This window comes from Myotis nattereri, assembly GCF_964212035.1.
Source record: "Myotis nattereri genome assembly, chromosome: 2".
Classification (NCBI taxonomy): Eukaryota; Metazoa; Chordata; class Mammalia; order Chiroptera; family Vespertilionidae; genus Myotis; species Myotis nattereri.
Genome location: NC_138076.1, coordinates 138,751,736 through 138,778,681, shown reverse-complemented (window position 1 = coordinate 138,778,681; position 26,946 = coordinate 138,751,736). Strand labels below are relative to the sequence as shown.

General features: G+C 37.2%; 1 protein-coding gene across 1 annotated transcript in view; it reads right to left on the bottom strand.

Moving 5' to 3' along the window:
* Positions 1-26,946, bottom strand: part of PPFIA2 (PTPRF interacting protein alpha 2) — a 471,528-nt gene that overhangs the window by 144,592 nt on the left and 299,990 nt on the right. Inside the window, exons 6-7 of the mRNA XM_081084175.1 lie at positions 21,302-21,466; positions 11,566-11,640 (exon numbers count right to left, since the gene is read on the bottom strand). Coding sequence (XP_080940301.1) covers positions 11,566-11,640; positions 21,302-21,466 — 240 coding nt within the window. The remainder of the gene's footprint in view (positions 1-11,565; positions 11,641-21,301; positions 21,467-26,946) is intronic.

Genomic DNA, 26,946 nt, shown 5'->3' with positions numbered 1-26,946 from the left:
CCTCGTATTTTAAATCTTTGATTTGATTCTTGGGATCCTCTAGTCTACTGTTGAATTTCTGTATATTATTCTTTATTTCAGTCAGTGTATGCCTAATTTCTGACTGGTCCTTTTCCATTTTTTTGCATTCTCATTAAGATCCTTGAAGGTCTCACTACCTCGGAGGTTTGTAGAAGATTCTTGAGTAACCTTATAACTGTGGTTTTGAACTCTATATACAGGAGTTTGCTTTCCTCCATTTCTTTCATTTGTGACATGTTTCTTTGTCTCCGCATTTTGGCTGCTTCCCTGTGTTGATAGAGTGGCTTTTTGTGCTAGGTGTCCTATAGGGCCCAGTGGCTCAGCCTCCCCAGTCATCTGAAGTGGACACTCTTAGTGCACACGTTTGTGGCCTGTGTGCACAGTCTTGTTGTAGTTAAGCCTTGATTGTTGTTGGTATCACTGGGAGGAATTGACCTCCAGGCCAATTGGCTGTGAGGACCTGCTGTGTCTATAGAGGAAGAACTGCTATGCTGGAGGCCTCTGTCCTCAGCTTTTGGGAAGTAATCTGTTACACCTGCTAGAAATAGCTTTGTTTAGGGTGGGGTCTGGATCATAGGATGGGGCACGCCACACCTAATAGTCTTACCTTAGTTGTAGGTTATGCCAGAATGACCTACCATGTGATTTAGGAGGCTTTGCATCTTGAACTGGAGGCTGAGGTCAATGACATGGACAAACAATTCATGATTCTCCTATAATGAAACCTCAGTAAAAACTCTGGACACTCAGAGATTTGGTGAGCTTTCTGGGTTGGGCAGTGCTCTGTGTGTGTTATCACATATCAGTTTTAGGAGAGAAATGCATCCTAAGGACAGTGGAAATTTGAAACCCTCCCAGACTCTGCTCTATGTGCTTCTTTCTTTGGCTAACTTGGTCTGTAACATTTCCCTATAATAAACCATGATCGGGCCCATGGACACAGATAATGGGGTGGTGAGGGCCTGGGGTGGGGGGCAGGGGTTGCCTGGAGGGGGATCAATGGGGGGGGAAAGGGGGACATATGTAATGCTTTCAATAATAAAGAATTATTTAAAAAATAAAATTGAAACAACAATTTAAAAAAAATAATCCATGACTATGAGTATATTAGCTTTCAATGAGTTCTGTTAGTCTTCTTAGTGAACTACTGAACCTGAGAGTACATTTGGGAACCCCTTGTATGTAGCTGGTGTCAGAAGTGAGGCCAGTCTTGTGAAGGATTGTGCCCTCAGAATTGGCAGGTTGGCTCAGCATGGTAATGGTGTTATGGATTGAATGTTTCTGTCCCACCAGTATGCGTATGTTGGGTCCTAACACCCAATGTGATGGTGATAGGAGATGGGGCCTTTGGAGTGAGATTAGGTAATGAGGGTGGAGCCCACATGAAGTGGATTTAGTGCCCTTACAAAGGAGACCCTAGAGATCTCTCTCGCTCATTCTGCAATGAGAAGACACAAAGAGAAGGCACCATCTGTGAACCAGAAAGCTGGCTCTCACCAGACACTGACTTTGCCAGCACCTTGATATTTGACTTTCCAGCTTCCAGAACTGTGAGAAATAAGTGTTTGTTGTTTCAGCCACCCAGACTATGCTAGTTTGTTAAAGCAACCCTCCCCCAAAAGGCTAAGACAAATAAATTACATATGGTATGTACCAGATGATGAAATTTGTTATGTTTTCCGCTACAAAAATTTTAAAAATTAAATTCATGAACAATCAAATTACTATTCACAAAAATAATAAAACAACAGCAACAACAACAAACAGATTAAAGCAATCCATGTATCCTTTTGACAATCATTTCCTTTTAGTGTCTCAAATGTTCACTTATTTGAACTTTCAAATTTCTCAACATTGAGCTTCATTGTTCTTCTCCTTTAAAAATGAAATGGAAATAAAAAAAAAATGCTGCAGAAATCCTCTCATCTTGTTTAATGTAACTTCAAGTCTCACATTTTCTACACTGAAAATAATGACCAATACAATGCTCTTATGCCATGAACTTCAGAAAACTAGCCAGAGCCACTGATACTGTTATCTATACCAAGGAAAAGCATTTAGATGCAAGGTTTAAAATCCAGTAATCCAATTCATCTAAATTACTTATCATACTAGATGTTTTAATGTGTGTGTGCTTTTTTTACAGAGTTGAGTGTTTAATTTCAACCCAATATTTGGCAATTTAAAGTCATGTTAATTGAACTAATTGATTTAAGACATTTTATTAATTTAGTTAACATCTGTGTGTGTTTTTTCCCCTGTCAATTTAATAAAGCTATGAATCCATGGAAATATAACAATATAAAGATGTCATGATGAATTTAAATAACTGGTAGAAGATAAGCTGTGAATTTAGAAACACAGTTTTCATGTATAAAGATTTTATTTTACTTTTTTATTAAGAGAAAGGCCAGGCATTCCAGTGGCAACTGCTAAACACTCAAATTCAGAGTCAGACATTCTGGCTTTCGATTCTTGCTAACTAGGGATAACATACATAATATTTCAATTGGTTTCTCTGAGCCTCAGTTTCCTCATTTGCAAAGTGCTAGTAGTAATTATACTTTCCTCATAGGGTAATTGTGATGATTAAGTGAAAAATGTATGCGTGTGTGTGCCCATGTGCATGTTTGAGGGAAGTGTTCTATAGTGCTTAGCACAGTGCCAGGCATAGAATAATCTCCCCCTCGAAATTGTAGATGCTTTTATTATTACCAGTTTCATAAATAAGTGAATTGCAAGTGATTTATAAAATTCAGGTAATGGTACAGGATATTCCTATAAACAAATAAGGTACAGTATTTATTTACCCAATAAAAGGAGATTTAGGCCTGGGTATAAAATAAAATACTATTATTTTGTTTATCCCCAAGTTCAAATTGTCAACTGAAAAGAAATTTTATCTACTTGGCTACTAACTAGCTGATATTGAACTTTGAGCATAATACTAGCAATGCAACTTTAGTACATAAAGTTTACAACATACTTTCTTGTATATTATTTCATCCAAATGTCATGAAGTTTGAAAGATAGACCATTCCAAAACTATATAATTTTCTACCCCCAAATAATACAATTCCAACAGGGAAAATTGGTTCCACTAAGTGGATCCTTTGGAAACTCCTAACAGTTTGCAGGCAAGCTAAAAACATCACATCAGAGACTTTTACATTGTCTTCTAGGGATTTATGTTTAGAGCTTCAAGGACATCAGTACCTTATGCAAATACTGTTGTCATTAAACAAATGTTATTTCCTGGTAAGTTTAGCCATGATGATTTGCTTCAAATGCTAATCAAACAAAAAACTTGATTTTGACTAATGGGATTTACTAATAATGAAAATAGTTTCACACACTTACTAATGAAAATAAACAACTCAGCTGAATTAGGATATGTAGTATAAGTTAGAAAATTGTAAGATTAGTTGTTATTATAAAGGCAGTGATAAACAAAAATTATGCCTGCTTTTAACTCAGAGACAAAAAAAGAAATAGAATTAAAAGCAGAAAGGAAGGAAGAAAGGAAGAAAGAAAGAAAGAAAGAAAGAAAGAAAGAAAGAAAGAAAGAAAGAAAGAAAGAAAGAAAGAAAGAAGTGAACAATTGGCACAGGATCTATCAAGATAAATAACCTCAATTTTGGGATTCTGAAATAATTTAATAATTTCAGAATAATACTGTTATCAGTTACCCCAGTCCTTTAATAAGTACTGCTCAACAACTTCCCCACATTTCACATGATTTTCTGGGATTATTTTAGCCATTAAATTTCTTTCTGTCTAAATATAGCTGAGTTGCTTATGGATTTCTGAAGCATCCTGTTTTTTACCCCTGTTAAGTTCCAGGGAAACATTTCACCTCTGGATTTATTCCAAGTGACTAAAGTCATTTGAGACAACTTTAACTTCATATTTGTATCTTTTTCTTTCAAATTATTATGAATAACACAACTTCATAGATTTAGACAAGGAAATGCTGTGATAGAATTCTAATAGATTGAGTAAGTGTTGTGGAAACTTAATGAGTTTCCATTACACATCCCCTTCTCCTTCGCCCATTTCTCAGAGGAAGTAGTTCTGCTACTTGTTACTGGTTTTGAAATCATGCTTATCCTCTACTGTGTTGTCCATTAATAATCCCTTCCCTTTGTGTCTTCCATCTTTCTTTCCATTGGCTATAAGCATTTTCAGTAGGCTATCTCTTATTATTGCTTTCATATTCAGGTTTTACTTTCCACTTTTCTGTATTGAAAACTTCTCAAAAGAGTATTAGCATCTCACATTTTAAAATGTCTGACTCAATTTCCTTTTATCAGAGCTATTCTCCTTGCATTACAGTTATTAAAACTTTCTTTGCAAGCATTTCTAGTGACCTTCTAATGGTACGTCTAATCACCTCATATTAAACATAATCTTATATGCCTTCATGAAACTTTTGACACTGTTGATCACCTCCAATCCCTATACATAAAACTCTCTCTTTTGTTTCTCTCTCTCTCCCTTCCTTCTTCCATCCCTCCATCCCTCTATCTCTGTACCTCTATCACTATGTTTATTTGCTTCAAAGACTGAATCACTTGAGTTTCCAGCTTTCATCTCTCCTTCCCAGCTTCTTATTGGCTTTTTAAGGTAAGTTCCACTTTTTTCTCATATTTATTCACCTTTTCCATCCCTTTCCATAAATTCAACAGAATACTTGTTTTTAAATCAACTCAAAGGATTGCTGTGATCATTAAATGGTGAGATGTATTTAAAGCAATAGCCATGCCCCATCCATGGCTTTATTAACCTCTCAAACATGCTTGTTGCCTCAACCTCCTCCCACTATCCTGATCCAATATTTTTCTGAATGTAAATAGTACTTTATTTGCCCATGAAAGTTCTTTATTTTTTAAATAAATTTTTATTAATGAAAGTATTACATATGTCCCTTTTTCAGCCATTGTCCTCTCTCTCTCTGTCCCCTCAAGCCTTCACCACCCTATTGTCTGTCTATGGGTTATGCATATACGCCTATGAGTTCATTGGTTGATCTTTCCCCCACACCCCACTCCCCATATCCTACCCTGCCTTCCCTCTGAGGTTTGAGAGTCTGTTCAATGTTTTTATGTCTCTGGGTCTATTTTTGTTTATCAGTTTATGTTGTTCATTAGATTCCATATATGAGCGAGATCATGTGATACAGACTTCTAAAGGAGAATACATATTCTTAGAATGTAATCTATTTATTTCTCTTTTCACTTGCTTTGATTTTACTTTGTTGTAGCTTCCAATTTTAAGCGGTAACAAAAATACAACCAGCCTGTGTGGGCTATTCAAACAGGCAAAAATTAAAAGCAAATATATATATTCATTTCAATATTGCTTTCTTTCATCTATAGCTGTATTTTCCAGCACTAAAAAGACATAAGAAATGACAGACAGGTGTAATACTTCTGTTCTACACAGTTCAGTATTTTCTCACACTTAGCCCCTCATTTCTTTCAAGATTTTTTTTCTTTCAAATAATCTGAACTATAAACACAGTACATTTACTAACATATATATTTTTTACCTTTAATTTTTGTAGGTACGATTGGTCTGAAAAATTAAAAATATGATATCTTTTCCCTCCTTACAAACTCTTTGTTGGCTCACCATTTTCTACAGGAGGAAGCCCGGTCCAGCCATCCCTAACTCAGATCTGCCAGTCACTGCAGCTTCTTCCCCTTCCCTCCTGCTGCCGGCTTTCTCTTCCTCCCAGTCCATTTGGTAAGTGCTTTATAGTCACCCTTCAAATTGAAGGTAACTTTTTTTCTGTAGGAATACTTTTTAAAAATATTTTTCCAGCTCTATTGAGATGTAATTAACAAATACCATTGTGTAAGCTTAAGGTGCAAAATGTGATGATTTGATATATGTATGTATTTAGAAATGATTATCACAAAAAAGTTAAATAACACAGCTATTATCTCATATAGTCACCTTTTTTTTTGGTGATGATAACATTAAAGCTCTACTCTCAGCAAATTTTAAGCATGCAATATAGTATTGGTGACTATAGTCACCATACTATACATTAGATATCCTAATCTTATTCATATTGTAAGAGAAAGCTTGTATCCTTAGGCCAAAGGCTCCCAATTTCCCTCAACCGCTCAGTCCCTGGAAACTACTAATCTACTCTGTTAATATGGGTTTGACATTCTACACGAAAGTAAGGTCAGACAGTATTTGTCTTTCTTCGTCTGACTTATTTCACTCAATATAAGGTCCTCAAGATTCATTCATGCTCTTACAAATGGCATGATTTCTCTAGGAAGACTTTTTTTTTTTAACACCTTCTTCTTTTCTTCATCCATGCCCATACAATTAACTACTCTCTTTTGTAATATTAAAAAAACAAAGTAGACTTTGTACTTATTAAACCTTGCACTTACTTTAATTTTCACATTAGTCATACTGTATTATAATTACATTTTTTGTGGTAAAGTGTACATAACATAAAATTTAATATTTTAACCATTTTAAGTATACAGTTCAGTGGTGTTATGGACATTCACATTGTTATGCAACCATCACCACCATCCATCTTCATAACTTTTATCATCTTCCCAACCTGAAACTCTGCTCATTAAATAACTCACCACTATAATTACTTTTTATCATGTCTATCTCCCACACTAAAAAGAAGAATGATTGCTTTATTAATATTTGCGTTTTATTATTATATATTTTGATCCCAAGTAGTGAACATACTGCCTGATTAACAGAATATGCCCATCAAATGTTTGCTGAATTGAAATGTTATGATCAAAATCACATATCAGATCATTACATCAACAAGTTATATCAGACTATGTCAACTCTCCAGTTCTAAGTTAACACTTACACACACACACACACACACACACACACACACACATCACATCCTTTTAATGATATTCTTTTTAAAAAACAAAAACAAATCAAATCAAAACTATGCCTTCAGTACTTTCTCATTTTATAAAGTATGAATTTCAAATTTTGATCATATTGTTCAGGGTTCTCTAAAATCTGAGTCCGATCAGTCTCACCACCCTCCACTTCTACATATTTTCACAACTTGATTCTTACTAACACATTATACATTATCATAGAAGCAACCAATTTCAGGTTCTCTTTATTATACTGGCTGCTCAGCCTGAAATGTTTTCTATCAGTTTTGAAGCTAAATCTTAGTCTTTCTTCTTAGGTGAGGCTTCTATAATCAGAATAAATACCCTTCTCTTCTCTGCTCTTCTGGACTTCTAATTTTGCACCAAATTACATTTTACCAATATGTTTATATGTGCATTGCTATCACTTGAGGGCAAATTACATGAAAATTGCCATAATTTTTAAATTATTTTATTTTTTCCTATTCCTGATTGTCAGAGACTCCTCGGATTTTCTGCATATGGTAGTTGCTCAATAATTATATTTTGAAAGAAGAAAAATCTTACTAATTTGATGTATAAGACCAATGCATTGGTGTTTATTGAGCATGCTTAAACTTATTCAAACTCTCTATTAATGAAATAGTTAAGGAATAATGTGAAAACACTGGTTACCACAAACTCTATATAATGAAATTTGACAAATATATATTGATCACGAGATTCATATCATTGTACTGAGTGAAACAAATAAAAATGAGAAAGATGCAGTCCATTTTCTCAGGGAACCAACAATCTGGATTATGCAGGCATATAATTAACCTTAATGCTTGGTGAACGGTCATAATAAGTGCTGAAGCAATAAGCTTTAACAATTTAAACTAAAGAGCAATGGCTGTTGGCAAGAAACCATAAAATATTTCATCAAAATTGTGATGATGTCTGAACTTGAGTTTCAATGGGGAACTATAATTTCAGTGGGTGAAGTGGAGTTGTGGAGGCATTCCAAGAGAGACATTAGCATACGATTTAGAGGCAGGAAAAATGTGGGCTGCTTTCAGAAACAATGAATACAATGATTGAACAAGACCTTAGCAGAGGCAGTAGGGGTAGTGGAAGTTAGAGCTAGATTTAAAGGTTAGGACCATTGAAGAGGTTCTCGATGGTATATTAAAGGTCTATGTAATATATGTGATTATATATTAATATAGTATACTATATCATTATGTTATTAATATATTAATATGGCACACATTATGTATAAGTATATATTACATATTGGAATATGTTATGAAACATAATCATTATGACTGAATTTTGCTTAATAGGTTTAACTGTGAAGAATTATATAGCAGAAAGGGATAGGGGATGAGCAGACAGAAATCCTATATAATAAAAGGCTAACATGCAATTCGACCAAATGGCGGAACAACCAGTCGTTATGATGCGCCCTGACATAAAAGCATAGAACAGAATGTGGAATCTCAGAGGAAAGGTGGGGGAGGTGGGTGGGTGAGAATTGATCAACCAAAGAACTTGTATACATAACTCATGGACATAGACAATAGGGTGGTGAAGAACTGTTGCAAGGAGCAGGGAAAGCTAGAAAAGGTAAATGGGGGAAAAGGGGGACATATGTGATACTTTCAACAGTAAAAATTTTAAAAATGGTAGAATGTGAATAGATTCATGCTAGGTAAAAAAAAAAATGAAAAAAGGAATTATAAGGAACACTAACTACATCATAGTTTTAGTTTAAAATTTAAAGCATCAAATGAAATGTTCCCAAACCACCAGTCATTTGCAGAAATTTTGTTCTAATAACTGATTGTTTTTCTTCTATCTTACATATTTTTATTTGACTATTAAGAATGTGCTCTTAAGTTTTTCTTTTTTGAAATAAAAATTTTCTCTTTATTTTCTAAAGTACCTTCTTCAATTACTTTCTCTAATACCCAAACTATCTATTCCCCTTTCTAAAGCTGCCATTAGCATGAATTTTTCTAAACTGACTTTTGTCAGTTTTCTAAATGTGTCATCATCAATAAACAATGAATACTTATAAAAATTTATTGTACTGGTTGCTGTTACTATAGAGAAACAAGTCAAGCTGTGTTTTCTGATTTTTTTTTTAGTATTTCATTGTGAAATATAAATAGCATTGTAAAGAAAAGTTGACTTGTTCTTATGTTCTTTCTTTAAAAATCACTAATCTATACTAATAAAAGCCTAAGTGGCCCTCACGTGCAACTTCGTCACAAGATGGCCACCACAAAGATGGCCACATGCACAGTGGAGGTGGGGCCCAGCAGCTGCTCCGCGTGGTGAGGCCTGGGGGTCCCGCAGCTCTGCATGGTGCGGAGGAGGCGGGTCGTGGCAGGGGAGGGCAGTTGTGGGCAATCGGGCTGGCAGGGGAGCAGTTAGGGGTCAATCAGGCAGGTAGGCAGGCGAGCAGTTAGGAGCCAGCAGTCCCGGATTGTGAGACCGCAGGGATTGGGCCTAAACCAGCAGTCAGACATCCCCCAAGGGGTCCCAGATTGGAGAGGGTGCAGGCCGGGCTGAGGGACAGCCCCCCCCCCTGCACAAATTTCATGCACCAGGCCACTAGTCATTTATAAACTATTTATTGTGAGAACTAAGATACCTTTATTTTTTACCTTTTTTAATGGATCTTTGCATTCCTTAACTCAGATTAAGCCTCATGGAAATTTATTACAAGCAACAACAACAAAATATATTAAAGTTTATAATGAGTACACAATTACTTTCCTCTTATTTATATAAATAATTTAAAACAAAACAAAAGCATTCAGAAAAACTACAGTATTTTGAGAGTAATTCTAATGATTTAAAATTAATGAATCTATGTACTAGTATAAGCAATCAAATGTACCATTCAGCCTACAAGAGACAGTAACAATATTTGAGGGCTAAAACTGTGTTAAAGACAACAAACTCTTTTCTCCACTACTGCTGTTTCTCTATGTAACTGGACTCTTCAGTTGCCATTTCTGGAGCAAAGTTTCAGAGCCTCACTTGAATGTATAGAACATTTTTATTTCAGCGTAAATACTTCAGCCAAGTGGTCCTACTACACCTTTGTTATGACAAATAGAAACTTTACCGCTGTCATATTAAGCAAGACTTTCAAATCAGTAGTCACCAAACCTTTTGATTGTTTACCCTTATTAATAAAATATTTTGATTCGCCCAAGATAAACATAAACGAAAATCAGAATTAACAATGACAAAATAGACACAGTTAACATTTTCTTACTGCACACTCTAGGAATTAGCACACTCACTTTGCAGATAATTTACATATTCTCTCTCCTAAAAGGACTGAGTTCTTGTTATTACCCATTATTTTAGGAGTTCTTTTCTCCATCCAGTTTGTTAAGCTATCTGGTTGCCAAAAAGCTTTTGCTCTATATATTTTAAACTGTTTTTCCACCATTTATGCTTTTTAACACTGCTAGCCTTTAATTCCCATGGAACTCATTCTTCCTGTAATTAAAAGTCCATTACTTCTGATATTTAAATTGTTAAACCTGGAACAAACAAAAGCATATGTAAACTTGCTCATTTGCCTCAGCTTATTTTAAAGAGCAGGGAGTTTGTATTGGATAAGATTTTTAGTCTGATTTGAAAATGTGTGAATTTGTGTGTGTAGTGTAAATGTGAATATTATTTTCTTATAAATCCCTTGATAATACATAATTAATTACATTAACCTCCCACTTCTTTACTGCTGTATTAAATAATTCAATAACTATTGAATTATTCTATTATGTCCACTACTAGTAATAACAATATTTATAGTATAAGAATAAAGTTCTGGGAAAAAATATCCTCATTAATAAAGTGTGTGTGTGTGTGTGTGTGTGTGTGTGTGTGTGTGTATAAGAAAGAGAGAGGGAAGAAAAGAAAGAGAGATAGGGCTATTTTTGTGGTATACACAGCTTAAATTTGTTATATAGTCTAATGACTCCAAGTTCATTTGTGCACTAATAACCAAAAGCGGTAAAATCTTCTAAAGAAAAAAGCTCTGTAATACTTTCAACAATAAAGATAAATTTTAAATTAATAAATAAATAAATATCTCTAAAGTTAAAAAAAGGAAAAGAAACAACAGCTCTTTAAATCTGAGATCATTACAAAACACTTTCTTAAAGTCATGAATTAGATAAAATGAAATGGATTCAATGATGCCACTAAACATGGGCACAGTGTTTTTTAGAAGATAAGAATAATAAGGTCCCTAGGGGAAATATATTTATATCTCCAAGGAATTAACTTCATTTGCAACATTATCTAAGTTTAACAGACAATTTCCATGTTTTTCAATTTTGGAGCCAAGTTTTGCTTCTCAGAAGGACTGGCACTCTGACTGCAGTCTTTCTCAATCTCCATCTCACTAGTTCCCAAGTCACTAGCTCTTCCTAAGTCTCCTTTCATCTCTTAGTGACAGATCTGAATCGCCGGAAATGAGAAAACATGACTGGCAACCAGTTTCAACAGGCCTTGTTCAGTGGCAGATACAGAATGTAATTTATTCTGTGTGACAGTTTTCATAAATGTGACATGAAACACAAGGGATATAATGTTAGCGATATTGCACCTCAGAAGAGGAGAAAGTTTGGTATGTTACCTCCTGATTAGCAGCAGCTAGTTCTTCTTCCAGTGCAGAGACTCTTTCTAAAGAAACCCTCAGTCGCTCCCTTACCTGGAAGAAAAACCAAAAATGTGCCGTAATGTACATCCCATACAAGTTAAACTGCTAATCCGTCATTAACATTATCAAAGACAGTCATGGTTGGCTATGTTCCCACTATTTATAGTCCTAATTTTTTGGGAATATGATGAATACATTGTCACCTCATAGTGCCACTGTATCAAAAGAGACTTCCTTGTAACTAAGTCCGTTTAGTGTTTTGAGGATAGATTTTCCTGTGGGTTTGGAGATTGACCCATCTTGTTCTCAATTCTGATTCATAGTAAGTGAAGGCCAAATTTAAACGTTTAGTAAGATTTAATGAGGAATATAGGTTAGATAACATATGAAATAGATAAAAACATACAAAACAATTATATTTTAAAAGATGCTTTTTAGAGAGAGAGGAAAGAAGAGGGAGAAAGAGAAACATCAATGAGAGAGAAACATCCAACAGCTGCCTCCTGCATACCTCCCACTGAGGATTAAGCAGCAACCCAGGCAAATGTCCTGACTGGGAATGGAACCAACAAGCTCTCAGGGCATGGGACAATGCTCAACCAACTGAGCCACACTGGTCAGGGCCATAAACAACAATTTTTAAGTTGCATTCTTTTCCAATTAGCAAACAAACAAAAAGCACTAGTGTCCTATAAATCTAAAATCTAATTTGAAATTTTTAAAAATCTCAATATACTTTTATACTGTACTAGAGACCTGGTGCATGAAAATTAATATACTGGAGGGGAGGGGGGACCCTCAGCCTGGCCTGCTCCTCTCACAGTCCGGCAGCCTTCAGGGGCGGGAGATGACCTGGTGATCAGGGGAAGGTGACGCCCTATCACACCTCTGCTGCTGCCACTGCCTGCAGCACAAGCCTCAGCCGGTCCTGGTTACCTGATCCTCAGGTGGCCCTGGTGGTAGGGCAACCACCATCTGAGACTTGCCTGTGCCTTGGGTTGGCCCTGGGTGGCTGGCAAGCCACCATCCAAGGCTTGCCTGTGCTTCGAGCTGGCCCTGGGTGCTAGGGGATTGGGGAACTGTGGAAGCAGGCACGTGGAGCAGCCGGCCCCGCCCCCAGCCATGCTTGCCACCTGGTGGGGCTGAGGGGAATGAGTGCTGCCATCTTGTGGCTGTGGGTGCTGCCATCTTTGAGGGTGTGGCAGTCAATTAGCATATTCCCTCCTTATTTGCTGTGGGCACTGCCATCTTTGAGGGTGGGGCAGTCAATTAGCATATTCCCTCCTTATTGGCTGTGGGCACCACCATCTTTGCAACAGAGTGGGGGTCAATTAGCATATTCCCTCTTTATTAGATAGGATAATGTTATCTGATATATATTCAGGTGACTGACTGTACTTAAATCCTGAAATAATCTTGAGTAATAAAGAATAAGTATATGAGTGGAGATTAATATTAGTTATTTTCATTATGCTCAAATTCTCTGCCAATTGCTAATCTACACTAATAAAAGACAAAGATGCTACGCCCAAGCCATACCCATCAGCCAATCAGAGCGACTATATGCAAATTAACCCAACCAAGATGGCGGCCGTCAGCCATGGACCTGGGGAAAGCAGGTGGCTTGGTTGCCCCGGCGATGGCGGAAGCCAAGCTTCCCGCCTGCCCTGGCAGGCTGTGGCCTCCGCAAAAGTCAACAAACTTTCAATTATAGAAGCTAAATAAATCCCAGATACCTGCTTCCAGCCAGCCTCCACTGGGAGCTTAGGTGGCTGGGTACTGTGGCCAGCCTGCAAACAGCCATCAGCCTCTAACCCAGGATGGCCACCCCCTCATGGGGTGAGGGTCCCTGCTGGGGGGACTTGGCCAGCCTGCAAACAGCCCTCAGCCCCTCAACCAGGCTGGCAAGGCACCCCAGTGAGGACCCCTACCCTGAAGGGGCTGTGGCCAGCCTGAAAACAGACATCAGCCCCTCACCCAGGCTGGCCAGGCACTCCAGTGGGACCTCCACCCTGATCTAGGACACCCTTCAGGGCAAACCAACCAGCCCCCACCCATGCACCAGGCCTCTATCCTATATAATAAAAGGGTAATATGCACATTGACCCTAACAGCAGAGCGACTGGGAATCACTGGTCACTATGACACACACTGACCACAAGGGGGCAGACGCTCAATGAAGGAGCTGCCCCCTGGTGGTCAGTGTGCTCCCACAGGGGGAGCTCTGCTCAGCCACAAGCCAGGCCCACGGCTGCCAGTACAGTGGTGGTGGTGGGAGCCTCTCCTGCCTCCTCAGCAGTGCTAAGAATGTCTGACTGCAGCTAGGCCTGCTCCCCACTGGGAATTGGACATCCCCCGAGGGCTCCCAGGCTGCCAGAGGGATGTCTGACTGCCAGCTTAGGCCCAATCCCCCGGGGAGTGGGCCTAAGGCAGCAGGTGGTCATCCCCCGAGGGATTCCAGACTGCAAGAGGGCACAGGCCGGGCTGAGGGACCCTCCCAAGTGCACAAATTTTTGTGCACCAGGCCTCTAGTACATATACATAAATGGATATTTGATAACAGAGATGATTATGCAGATACTCCATGATATCTAGGCATACTAGATGGACTGCCAGGTATCAGTGCTGTTAGACGAATATCCAATTGTTCATAACAATATTTATGCTGGTTTGACTCAATGGATAGAGCATCAGCCTGTGGACTGAAGGGTCCTGGGTTCAATTTCAGTCAAGGGCACATGCTGGGATTGCAGGCTCAACCCCTAGTAGGGAGCGTGCAGGAGGCAGCCAATCAATTATTTTCTCTCATCATTGATGTTTCTATCTCTCCCTCCCCCTTCCTCTCTAAAATCAGTAAAAATATATTTTTTAAAAAATGCATAAAACTTATTCTGATTAATAACTGAACAAGAGCTACTTGGAAGAAACTCTTTGATTATCTGACTTAGGGAATACTTTTGTACGAACATCTTGGAAAGATGCCAAAGAAGCAAATACCCCTAAGGCATGAAAATAGGAGGACTGCTGATATCTGGAATGCAGATATGAATAAAGAGTTTTAGTAGCTGTGCTTGATGTTTAACAAGGATGGTTGTAAAGTTTTATGCCCACTTCCTAAAACACCAACTATAAATGTGGGTACTGTGGGGCCTTGACTTACGAGTTTAATTCGTTCCGTGACGGAGCTCGTAACTCAAATTACTCGTATGTTAAATCAAAAGGTGAACGAGTGAGACACGTGTGCTGGGCTGATGTTGTGGTGTTCACTGTGACGTTCGCTGAGCCAACTAGCGGTCGGGTATCTGAAGGTGGCTCGTAACCCGAATTTTAGCTCGCAACTCAAAGCAAAAAATCAGCCAAGAGACAGCTCATATTTCGAAAAACTCCTTAGTCGGGACACTCGTAAGTCAAGGCCACACTGTATTCTGATAAAGGTTTAGGTATCCCAGCTGATGAGAACAGCAATGCTTAAATATAAGTAAATGATTTCACTATATGTAACATTGATTGGATCTCATTTAGACTGCTGTGAAGAGGTTAAGGTACCATATTTTAAAAGATATATTAAAATATTGGAATGATTCTAAAAGAGTCACCTGAGTCATATAAGAATGGCTGAAACTAGGCTATCTTGTAAGTTAAACATTTATATTCCCATTATACTGAGCCTTTAAGGAAACAGCATCACCCCTCAATAAATTTAGAACAGCATTAAAAACTTGATATTATATTAGCCACAAAGTAATGAATCTGAAGCTGTCTTTACAAGAAAATAAAAATAATTTCTGAATATATTGTGAATTAATGTTCTAAATGTAAACACTGTTGATATAAGTATCAATACATAAGGTTAATTTTTATTCACATTTACTAGTAGCTCGGTGCACGAAATTTGTGCACTGGGGTGGGGAAGGGAAAGGGGCCCCTCAGTCTGGCCTTCACCCTCTCCAATCTGAGACCCCTCAGGGAATGTCCAACTACCTGTTTGTGCCCACACTTTTAACAGATAACAGCTCCATTGTTGTTTCTTTCTTATGCTTAAAACCATTGGAATTAGTAGGTATTCAAAGTGTGTATACATTTTGGGGGGACACCCTGTATATCTCTAGTCAGCGGTGAAAGAAACCAACAGCAGATTTGGAACCCCCAGACAGGGATCCTCGCTCACTCCCCACATGTCTCCCCACTTCACTTTCCACCTTCGTGGGCAGCAGGAGAATCAACGTTTTCTCTCATTAATTCGGAAAAGCACGTCCTGTCACCTGCTGCCCGGCAGGAGTGCGCTAGGCCCCAAGCAAGCGAGGCTCAGTCAGGGCAGCCTTCGCTCATGGGTGCTGGCACCCAAAGTGCACATTCCTCCTCTGCAGTCACCCCGACTGTCCCACTGTTTCACTGAGAGGACGGAATTCCTCTCCGCCTCTGGGTTCTTGATCTTGAACGCTGACCGAAGGCACCTCAGCAAGGGCCGCCTGCACCCACCAGGTGTGTCTGTCTGCATCTGCTCCTGCCTCAGCACCTGCATTAGCCCCCCAGAGGTGATCTCGTAGCTGCACTGGCCTCCTTGGGAACAGAGCATCACCACTCCGCCCTCTCACTGTCATCTCACAGGTGCCCACGCTCAGCACCCAGAACACCCAGACACTCTGCAAAGGACGTGAGCACATCAGAGGGGATGTGTGCACATCCTGTGGGGGTGTTAGGCATGCTGGGTTGATGGAAGTGAGGTGGAGAGGTGGGGGGAACTTGTGCACACCTTGGTTTGCAACTGTTGCAGGCGTGGGAGGGTGACAGTGTGCTGGGGGATGTTTGCACACCAGGGGGGGATGTACACACCAGAGGCCTCTGGCTTTGCAGATCTGCAAACCCCCATGGTGCGGCCAGGAGGACATCAGTCTGGCCTGCCACGGTGGCTGTCCCTGCGATCCTGGACCTTCTGGGCCAGGAGGCGGATCTTGCGCAGCCACTCCTGGGCGCTGATGGCCTGCATGTGCTACTTCAGCTCAGCCTGCAGGATCCGCTTGGTGCGCTCACAGCTGTCACCACCGCCATGTGGGGAGTACAGGCCACCCTCCACCAGCCTGCCTCCCCTGTCCAGAGGCTCTCTGTGCTGCTCACCTACCCAGAGTGACTGGGGCTGGGCGGAAGCCAGGCGTTCTGCCATGCCCTGCCCAACCCCGGCCAATCTGCCCCTGTGTGAGCTGCAGCCCCACCACGAAGGGTAAAGGATCCGGGTCCCGGGCCACGGAAAGCCTCAAGTGCTGCGCCCCGCCCGGCAGGGTCACAGATCTGGTCCCGGACTGCGGACAGCCTTGCCTGCTGCCGCCTGCCTTCAGTATGCAAATTAGCTGTCATCTTGTTGCTTCAGGGTGGGGGTCCCCACTGGGGTGCCTGGCCAGTCTGGGTGAGGGGCTGAGGGCAGTTTTCAGGCTGGCGGGCAACTGAAGCTCCCAACCTCTCCTTTTTTTCTTTTTCTTTTTTTTAATTCTGGGATTTATTTACCTTCTATGGCTGCCACTGGAGCTGAGAGCTGGCTTTAGCTTTGAGGCCCGGCAGCAGCTCTGAGACCTCGGATGCTGAAAGCAGGGATCTGGGTTTGTTTGGGTTCTATAATTGTAACACTGTTGCAGTCCTGCTGGCTGAAGCCCGGATGGCTGAAAGCAGGTTTCTGGAGTTTGTTTAGGTTCTATAATTGCAACATAGTTGCTTAGAGTTGCAGCTCAGAGGCCGGCAGCGGCAGGCGGGGAACCTTGGCTTCCTCCATCACTGGAGTAAGCAAGCCTCCTGTTCACTTCAGCTGCCTGGCTGCTGGCCGCCATCTTGGTTGGCAGTTAATTTGCATATCATCCTGATTAGCCAATGGGAAGCATATTGGAGCTACAGTTAATTACCATGTTTGCCTATTATTAGATAGGATATTAAAATGAACTTGTTCTCTGTATATAATTTACTATGTTAAACTTAGTAAAGAAACAACAGGTAGGACAAAAGGGTAACATTTCCAGGGTTTACTAGTAAAGAACACGAACATTTTACCTTGTGCACATAGGTGAAACTCCATTGATAGGAAAACAATAGTATATCTGACAAGGCTTTCACCTGTTTGCTCTGCTCTGAGCATAGCATCAGCAGGATGCCATAATTACCTTAATTCTTCATATTGGATTTCGTGTTTTTTTCCCCCCTAAATATGAGTACACAATGTATAGCCTTGGCTCTCAGCTTAACTTTGTTAATTTTTTTTATTTGACTATATTCAATTCATCAATTCCTGCATAGTCTTTATGTTAAGATATGTTGCTTGCTTATTTAGAGAGCTATATTATAACCCCCAAAATATATATTTTATGCATGTATAGCATATTTGATATATAATTTCATTTGTGACATCTATATTCCTCATAATGCTTTTAAAATAATTATGTGGAATTTTTTTCTTCCCAAAAGATGTTTGAAAGCCACAGAAATTGTATCCCTGTGAGTTAAAATAAAATAAATCCCTAAATACAACAAATGTGCTTCAGAATGAAAAGAAATTTTGGTGGAATAAGCATACATTTTAAATAAGTATTAAGTTGTGGCAGGATTTAATTTTGGAATTATCCATCTTGTAACAACACCATTGTGAGGAAATCTTCAAATAGCAAAAGTTCAAACCCAGTTTTGGTACTGTTATATTAGATCACAGAAATTAATGGGGAGTGCGTATATATTTGATATTTTTGCTATAGTTGCCATATATCTCCTATTCATTTTTTAAAAATAGTCAATTACAAAACACATATATATTTCTCACTTCCTCCAGCCTATAGAATTGGTGAATATATTAGAGTGATGTCAAAACTACTGTTGGTCTTAGCTAATTGTAATAATCCTACCTTAGAACTCAGTGGATGTATGAATAAGGACATCAGCAATGAAGACTGCCAGTCATTTAATTGTCCATAGCATGCTCAAGCTTTTATGCTGCATTTAGCTCTTCAGGTGTTCTAAACCCTATATGATAAAGTTGGCAGTTTCTTGCTCTCAAGATATGGTTAATTGCATATTCATTTGATCTTCTATCTATATTTTAATATAATGTCCATAAATTAAATTAGAATATTGTAATTACTTGTTTTATGTCTGTTTCCCCACACATTCCTATCATCATGAGAAGCTGTGAGCTATTCTTAGATAAATTGTCTATGAAGGTGCTTAGGCACATATTAATTCCTCAATAACTAAATGAAATATTTATTTTTTAAATATTTTTTACTTATTTTAGAGAAAGGAAGGGAGAGGGATAGAGAGATAGAAGCATCAATGAGAGAGAAACATCAGCCAGCTTCCTGCACGCCCCCTATTGGGGATCTAGCCTGCAACCAAGGTACATGCCCTTGGCCAGAATCAAACCCAGGACCCTTCAGTCCATGGGCCAGCACTCTATCCACTGAGCCAAACCGATTAGGGCTGAAATACTATTTAAAACAAGCATGAAGGTCAACAGTGATAATATCTTTACGTAGTTCTAAAGTTTTGTCAAATGCTGAAACTTGGTACTCATGTTAATAGTAATATCCATTTAATATTCACTGAGCATTTGACACATGCTAAGCATGAGCTAAGAGCTTTGCATGTCAGATCATTCCTAATCCTCATGACAACTCTTTGAGGTAGGTGCTATTATTCTCTCCTCAAAAAAAGAAGATGCTTAGAGATGACACTTATGCATGTCTGTCCAATTTCAGAGACCAAAGTCATGACAGTTTTCCTTTAAGCTGTTGAGCATTACTTAGTTGATAATTAGTTCAGTTGTCCCTAAACTTACTAATATGCAAGACACACCTGGTGAGTTATTACAACATATTACAGCTTCCAGGGCCATGGCTTAAAATACTTCATTTAATTATGTTGAGTTCACTGTACTGATAGTAAATTATTTCTATATTCTAAGTTGTACAACAATCATTTTCTTCTTAAATGTATGTACATCTATCAGGTTATTTGTCTTAAATGGCGTTTTTTGCTTTCTATTCATTCCTGCATAAAAGTATTCCTCACTTAAATGATGTGGGGTGCTTCCAGGGAGCGTCCCAAACCACACATTCTCAAGTACCTTCATTCAAGTTATGTTAAATTTTCTCTGAATAGGTCATGTTCTTCATATACCTCTGGGTTATATTATATATTGGCTGCAGTGTTTAAAGTATCTTTATTTCTCTGCTTAAAAAACCCTGACACATTTTTAATACCCAGATCAAATGTTACCCCCTCTATGAATACATTCATGACTTCCTTGTCACTTTCTCAAGCAGAATAAGTCACGATTCTTTCTGTGAATCCATATCACATTTTACACGTCTTCTTAGTAGTGCCTGTTTTTGACATGTGAGTCTGCAGTACTAATTTTAAACTCCTCAGTTGTAAGAAGAATATATTATTTATCTTTTTGTGCCAAATATCTGCCAAGGAGTCTGATACATAACAGATATTCTATAAAGTCTTGCAGATTCTTAACAATATACTTTTGTAATAAGAAAGGGGAAATAATATGAAACAACATTAAATATATTAAATGATGATTTGATAAGCAATATTTGTTGGTATTATGTTTATCAGGAATCATTATATATTTTTGATTTATTCAGTATTCATAAAAAGTCACCTCTCAGAGCTAAAATAAAAAATAAAATAATTTATTCCTAATTGTCTGGAAAACAGAACTATAGTTATTATTATGTACATATTCCACATAATCCCCAGCTCAAAGAACATCTGAAAGACCAATGATAAAAATACATATGTATATAAATATTAAATAGAGCAAGAGCCTGCATGTCAAAACCTAGATATAACTGGGTAAGAATCCCTAGTGTGGATTTTAATGCCCAGAACTTTTCTGATAGTTTACAATGAAGTGACCCAATTTCCACTTTACAAAGTCCTAAAGCTTTATTCATTTTTAAATGTTCATTCTTTAAAATTTACAAAATGGAAATTATGTCATAAACCTTACTAACCCGCAAAGAATATTATCATCATATTGGCTTATGTCAGTAGAATCTATCTGAGGACCAGCTGAAAGAAATTTATGGCTACTTTAAAAAAGACCTAAAGTAGGTTTTTCTACTAATACCTTATGCTATTATCTTCAGAGGCTTAAAAATGTATATTAAAAACTATGATATTAGAGACCTATAAATACTGTATGGTTATAATATATACCTCAAGATATGCTTACTTGCCAATTAGTTGTCTCTAATGTTGGCATCTATATACATGCATTTCAGAGAGAGGTGGGGCAAGAGGAAATGAAAAAGAGAGAGAGAGAAAAGCTGAGTGATAATATTAAATTTCAACTGGCAATAGGGAGTTGGACCATAATGTACCATAACAGAAGTCTAACTAGAGAAGCCATATATCCAGTGACATTAAAAACATTCACATGGTGATGAATATTACCAATATACACACAGTAATCCTGTTGCATTTATAAAAAATAAATTTCTTATAACTCAAAGGTGTTCCCCTGAACTGAGTGTTCAGGAGTCAGGAGTGTCATGGATGAAGACAAAGAGCACAGTTGCTGCAATCCTCAGCAAAAGCACAGGGAAGCTGAAATCTTTTGCCATTACTATAGTTTTTATTTTTAGTAAAGTTTTTTTTTTAAATATAGCTTTTTTGAAGTAAAGTTGACATGTAAGATTGTAAGAATCCTTTCACAATACTGTACCTTTTCATCCAAGGCCTTGTGGTGCTCAAACAAAGATTTCAGTGCCTTGAGAACCTCCACTTCACTGGAAACTCCCGAGGGGGACTGGGCTTGCCGTTTCACCACCGTCATTCTTAGTGACCTTTCGTGTCGTGACACAAGGCACTCCAAATGCTCCAGTAACAGCTGTTGAGTTTAACAGAAAATAGAATTATCTTATGGATTTGAATCATTAATTCTTAAAAATGACTTCTTTAAAAGATTGTAGGTTTACATAATATCTAATGATAACCTCAGATTATAATATAGGTAAGTGGCAAAAAGTGCAAACCTGTGTCCAAACCAGGCTTCATAAACTACATTAAAACTAAATAGCATTGCAAGAGGGCATAGAGGGGATAAAGGTGATGGGGGAAATCAATTAAATTGCAGTTCTATTATATGAACAATTACTGAATTTAAAAATATAATGTAAATTGTATACATTATTTTGGAAAATTTAACCATTTGAGTATGGATTCAGTAGAACACAACGTAATATGTGTGACCCAATTTGAAAATTATTCAAGAACATTGCACAATGCATGATGGTTTTGTTAATAATGTTTAAAGTAAAAATTAATTCCATTTATATTTGGTTATTTAATTTTTTATTTGAAGGAAATGTACATAATAATCACATGGCTTTAAATGTGATTGTAATGATAATCACATGTTGTATAGTGATTACAGTAATAATCACAATTACCAGTTGCTATAGTAATTATTAGTGATAATCGCTAATAATTTTATGTACAATTAATTCTTAAATTATATCATAAAAATGTATGCAGTCAAATGGAATAGAGTAACTGAAATTTGCAATAGCTATTTTGGGAAAAAAGGTTAAAGGATGTAATTTTATTTTAAATCATTTTTTTAATTACAATTGACATGATATATATATAATATATGTATATATATAATATATATACATATATATATATACATATATATATATATATATATATATATATAATTTCAGGTATAAATACTTTTTAAAATGAGTAGTCTAGAACCTTCATTTACCCAGAGTGGCCACTGGAGCCATGATAGGAGTCCAGGATAGATAGAAGTCCAGTGGTTTCAGTATGTTACAGACTCTATGCTTTGATTGTTCCAGACAAGATTTGTTTTTAAATGTTTCGTGACTTAGAATATCACCTTTATCTTATTTTATGAGGGAGTTCTGCCACTAAAAGCAAAGATACATGAGAAGAAAATTAAAAAAAAACTACTGGGTTATCAGTTATTAAAATGTTGCTATTGAAGAATAACACATGATCAGTTGGTTTTGTAGGAGAGCCTTTCAGGAGGATGGTGGAAGTGTAGGCTAACAAATGGTGTCTGTGCAAAATAAAGCAGAAGTTACTCAAACAAGAGAAAAAAACAAATAAAAGATACTGGGGTGAAAATAAAAAATTTAGTTTTTCCCCAAGATTTTTTCCTAAAGCTTACACAGTAATGAAAATTTTTGATTTTCATAATGTCATTGCTAGATTCAGTGTCACATATTAGCATCACATTTCTTAATGTTTATTAAGTTAATAAGTTCTCTACACTTACTGTTTCTAATTATGGGTCAGTGTCAGAAAACTTTGCCATGCCACTGGCATAAAGAAACATAAAAACCTGAGGTTCTAAACATATAGAAATCAGTAGGTAGAGGTCATGTTTAAGGATCAAAATAATTGTAATAGAAATTCTGTATGAAGATGACACAAATATTGATATTTCAAGGAGTTTTCCTTTTATTTATCAACTTCTGATTATATTCATGATATTCTACTCTTGAATTCTATAGATACATGCCCGAGTTCATTAAATCTAATCAGTCTCAGGTAGGCTATATAGCATGTTATGCACTTAACCCTGCCTATTTCTCCAGCATCATCTGGTGTTAGTCTTTCCCTGGAACAGCATGGTCTAACTACATACGCCTACTTTTGGACCCTCAATATGCCGAGCCTTTGCTTATGTTGAAATTTCTGCCTGGAATACTCTTCCTTTGGCTCTTCATGTGACCAGCTCTTTCTCATTCTCTAATCTTAGTTTAAACTTCACCCTCTCAAAGAAACACTTGCTTGATACTCTATGTGAGGTAGTCTCTCCTCTTCCCAGCCTCCATAATCCACTATTTGAATCTCTTGCTTATTTTCTTCACAACATATGCTGTGTTATTTCTCAAGAACAGTTTCACTAAATTTTATTGTTTCCTCATTAAAATATAGACTCCGCAAGGGTAGGTATGATGATTATCTTGATTTAAATGATCTGGGTATTTGAATATTGGCTTAGTTCCTGACATCTATAGATACACAGTAAGTATTTGTTGAGTGTTGTTTAGAATTTTAATATGGAAAAGGAGCTGATAAAAGTGAGATTGTACTGTAGACTTGACAGTTGTGGTTCCCCCAAATCTTATGAACAAACCCTCCATATTTAATAGTTCCCCACTTTCTGAATGCTATTGTCTCAGTAACATAGGCTCCAAGAAACATTTCTCAGTCATGGCTACCACTAGGTGGCAGATATGTGACTTAGAGTCAGCTAATCAGAGCCACATGCACAGGACAGATTCTGAGGGGTGAGATGAGGAAACGTGATGGGCGGGGCATCTGTTTTGCTGGCACAGATAGCAGCAGAGGGTGCCTGTTACTGGGACTGGGGGTGTGAGGAAAATTTACAAGACTAAGAAATGTGGTCCTAGAAATTGTGCCTGGAAGCTCAGTTGAGAGATTTTTAGATACCTTAATTCATGTTTTCTTGATTAAAACAGCTAAGCTGTACTCTTATGTGCAACTAGGAACTCTCATCTATATAATAATAAAACCAAATATATTTTTATTAGTATAAAACAGACTCCTTAAGAGCTTAAATTAACTTATCCTGAATACTCTTCAATACCTAGGAAAATATTCTACATAACATATGCTTAGTACTTGACGATTTAAATTAATGATAAATATAAATTATCTAGCCTGGATAATGTGCCTACAGATATTTTAATGTAAGGTGTATCTATGGCTTTTAAGCTTACAAATGAAAATAAATTAAAAATAAAAAGAACTAATCTAAGATACCACTTAATATCTGCTTATTGTACCTTTTCTGGAAGCCACACTTTAGTATAATATTTAATAAAGCTTGCAGAGGTATACTAAAAAAAAATTCAGGGACTATATGAATGGCCATTAATCCTATGTTGGAATTCACTTTAAATGACCACAGCATATATAGCTATACAAAGAAACATGTCATATATGCATGCACACATATGGCACCATTGGATATTTTTTAACTAAATTTCTAAAACTATACATCTTTATATTAATACCTGAATTTGACATAACATTGTCACAATTATTTACAGTCACAAGTGGCATTGAAGTAGAAAGCACCCATATATGCATACACATGTATCATCACCTGCTTTTCACCACTAGGGTCTTCTTTTTCCTCAATTGGACTGTATTTTATAATCATTGAGGAAATGTCTTTGGAGGAAGGTTATGAACTTGTGAAGAAAGGTTTGTCAGGAATGGGAAGCTTTCCTTTGGTAGTGGCAGGTTTCTGTATTTGAACATTTATATAATTCCTTTAGATAAAAATAAGAGGGCATAGTAAGAATTGATTTAAATTAGGTCTTTAATTTGAATTAAGGACAATTAGGTCTTAGTTTATGACCCATGAGATGAGATTTCAGCTTTGTTATTTCTGACTTTTGAAATCAAAGCTTTCTTTTCAAAGTTATGCAATCGTTACAACCATCCTTTGAGATCCTCAGCCACAAAAACAGTTGAAACAGTTCCAAAACAACAACAAAAATTATGTACTCTGAGCCCAGCCACCGTGGCTCAGTGGTTGAGCATCGACCTATGAACCAGGAGGTCAAGGCTCGATTCTCGATTAGGGCACATGCCCAGGCTGCAGGCTGGATCCCCAGTGTGGGGTGTGCAGAAGGCAGTCGATCAATGATTCTCTCTCATCATTGATGTTTCTATATCTCTCTCTCCCTCTCCCTTCCTCTCTGAAATCAATAAGAACATATTAAAAAATTCTCCACTCCGGTATTAAGAGATAGTAACTATATCAACATTTTTGGTTTTCCTTTTATCTCGTCATTAATTCAGATAATTCTGAATAAAAAACCATGTACATTTTAGTAATCAAATTGAGTAAGTTGAAATAAACATCAGAAATAAGTTATTTTCTCTACGTATAACTTTATCTAAGTGTGATCAGAGTATTAAGAATGATAAGTTTTATTTAATCACCTTTTTCTATATTTTATTAGTGTGGTAATATTAAACAATAAAGCTTGTTTAATAGTTTCTGTAAATACTTGCTATAATATTTGTACAATCAAGTAATAACATTAGGATGCTTTTATTTGGATGTCCTCAATTTAATTACTTGAGGCAGTTGGATTTTCATTCACTCATATTTTGGGGCAAGGGACCAGTTGTTTCTGTAGTGACAACATGATACATAGCCAAAACTTTCAGCTTGGACACCACAATAAATACCTAGTACATTATTTTCCACACATTGAGGCAAAAATAAATTATTGAACAGATTAGGAATGAATTACACACCAAAAAAGGGCTCTGCTCTTCCTTAAACACAATTTTGTCATAGCACATGTGACTTGTGAATTACATAGGAATATGATTTCTTAGATACATCACCTGTGGTGAAGCTGAGCAATGGATTCCTTAGGTGTGTCACTTATCAGTCATGTGACCTGATGCAAGTTACTTATTATGTCAGTTTTCTCATCAGTTAAGTGCGGAAAGTGGGAGTGCCACAAGGATAAAGTGGGTTAAACATGTGAAACCCTTAGAAAAACATTTTGTACTTAATTAATTCAGCTATTATATTATCATTTTTATTACTTGATATATTAAATAAACTTTATTCATTAAACTCCATTGAAAACTTCCGTTTTCTATTTCAAAGAAGGTATAATTCATCCAAATATCAAACAGGAGGGCCCTTCTGATCTGATTTTTTATGATACTCAAAATTAACACAAATACCTTTATCCATTTATGAGTTCTCTTTGTGATTGTCTTTTTTTGTGTTATTTCAACCCATATGTTAACTACTCAAGATAAAAGGACAAGTTTATGAGAACCATGGAAATTAAAACATGCAATTCTACTTTAAACTTTCTCACAATCTAACACCAATCAAAAATTTTTGCAGGTGTGAGAAGAAAATACTAGCTTGTTACTTTCTCTAAATGACCAATAAGTTGGTGTTTATAGCAAAGGGAAAACACAACATATAGAAGAAAAACGATTATATAAAATCTATAAAACTGTTATATTTAGCAACATTTAATAGGGCATTATGGAGGAAGAGATGGGTATTGCTAGTTTTCAGCCCTTTATATTTTTTGTGTGGTGGAGAAGGTCAGAGGTGATTATGTAACTTAGGTAGTTGTCATATAACCAATACTTTGCACAAGGAAGACTTCATAAATTCATTTTCCTTTGACATAATCAACAAAAAAAATCCTTCATATAACTGATTTTAAGGAAAGTAGAGAAATGTTTTCTAGGTGGAGGACAGGTGAAAAAAGTAAAGGGGATTAAGAAGTACAAATCACAAATTATAAA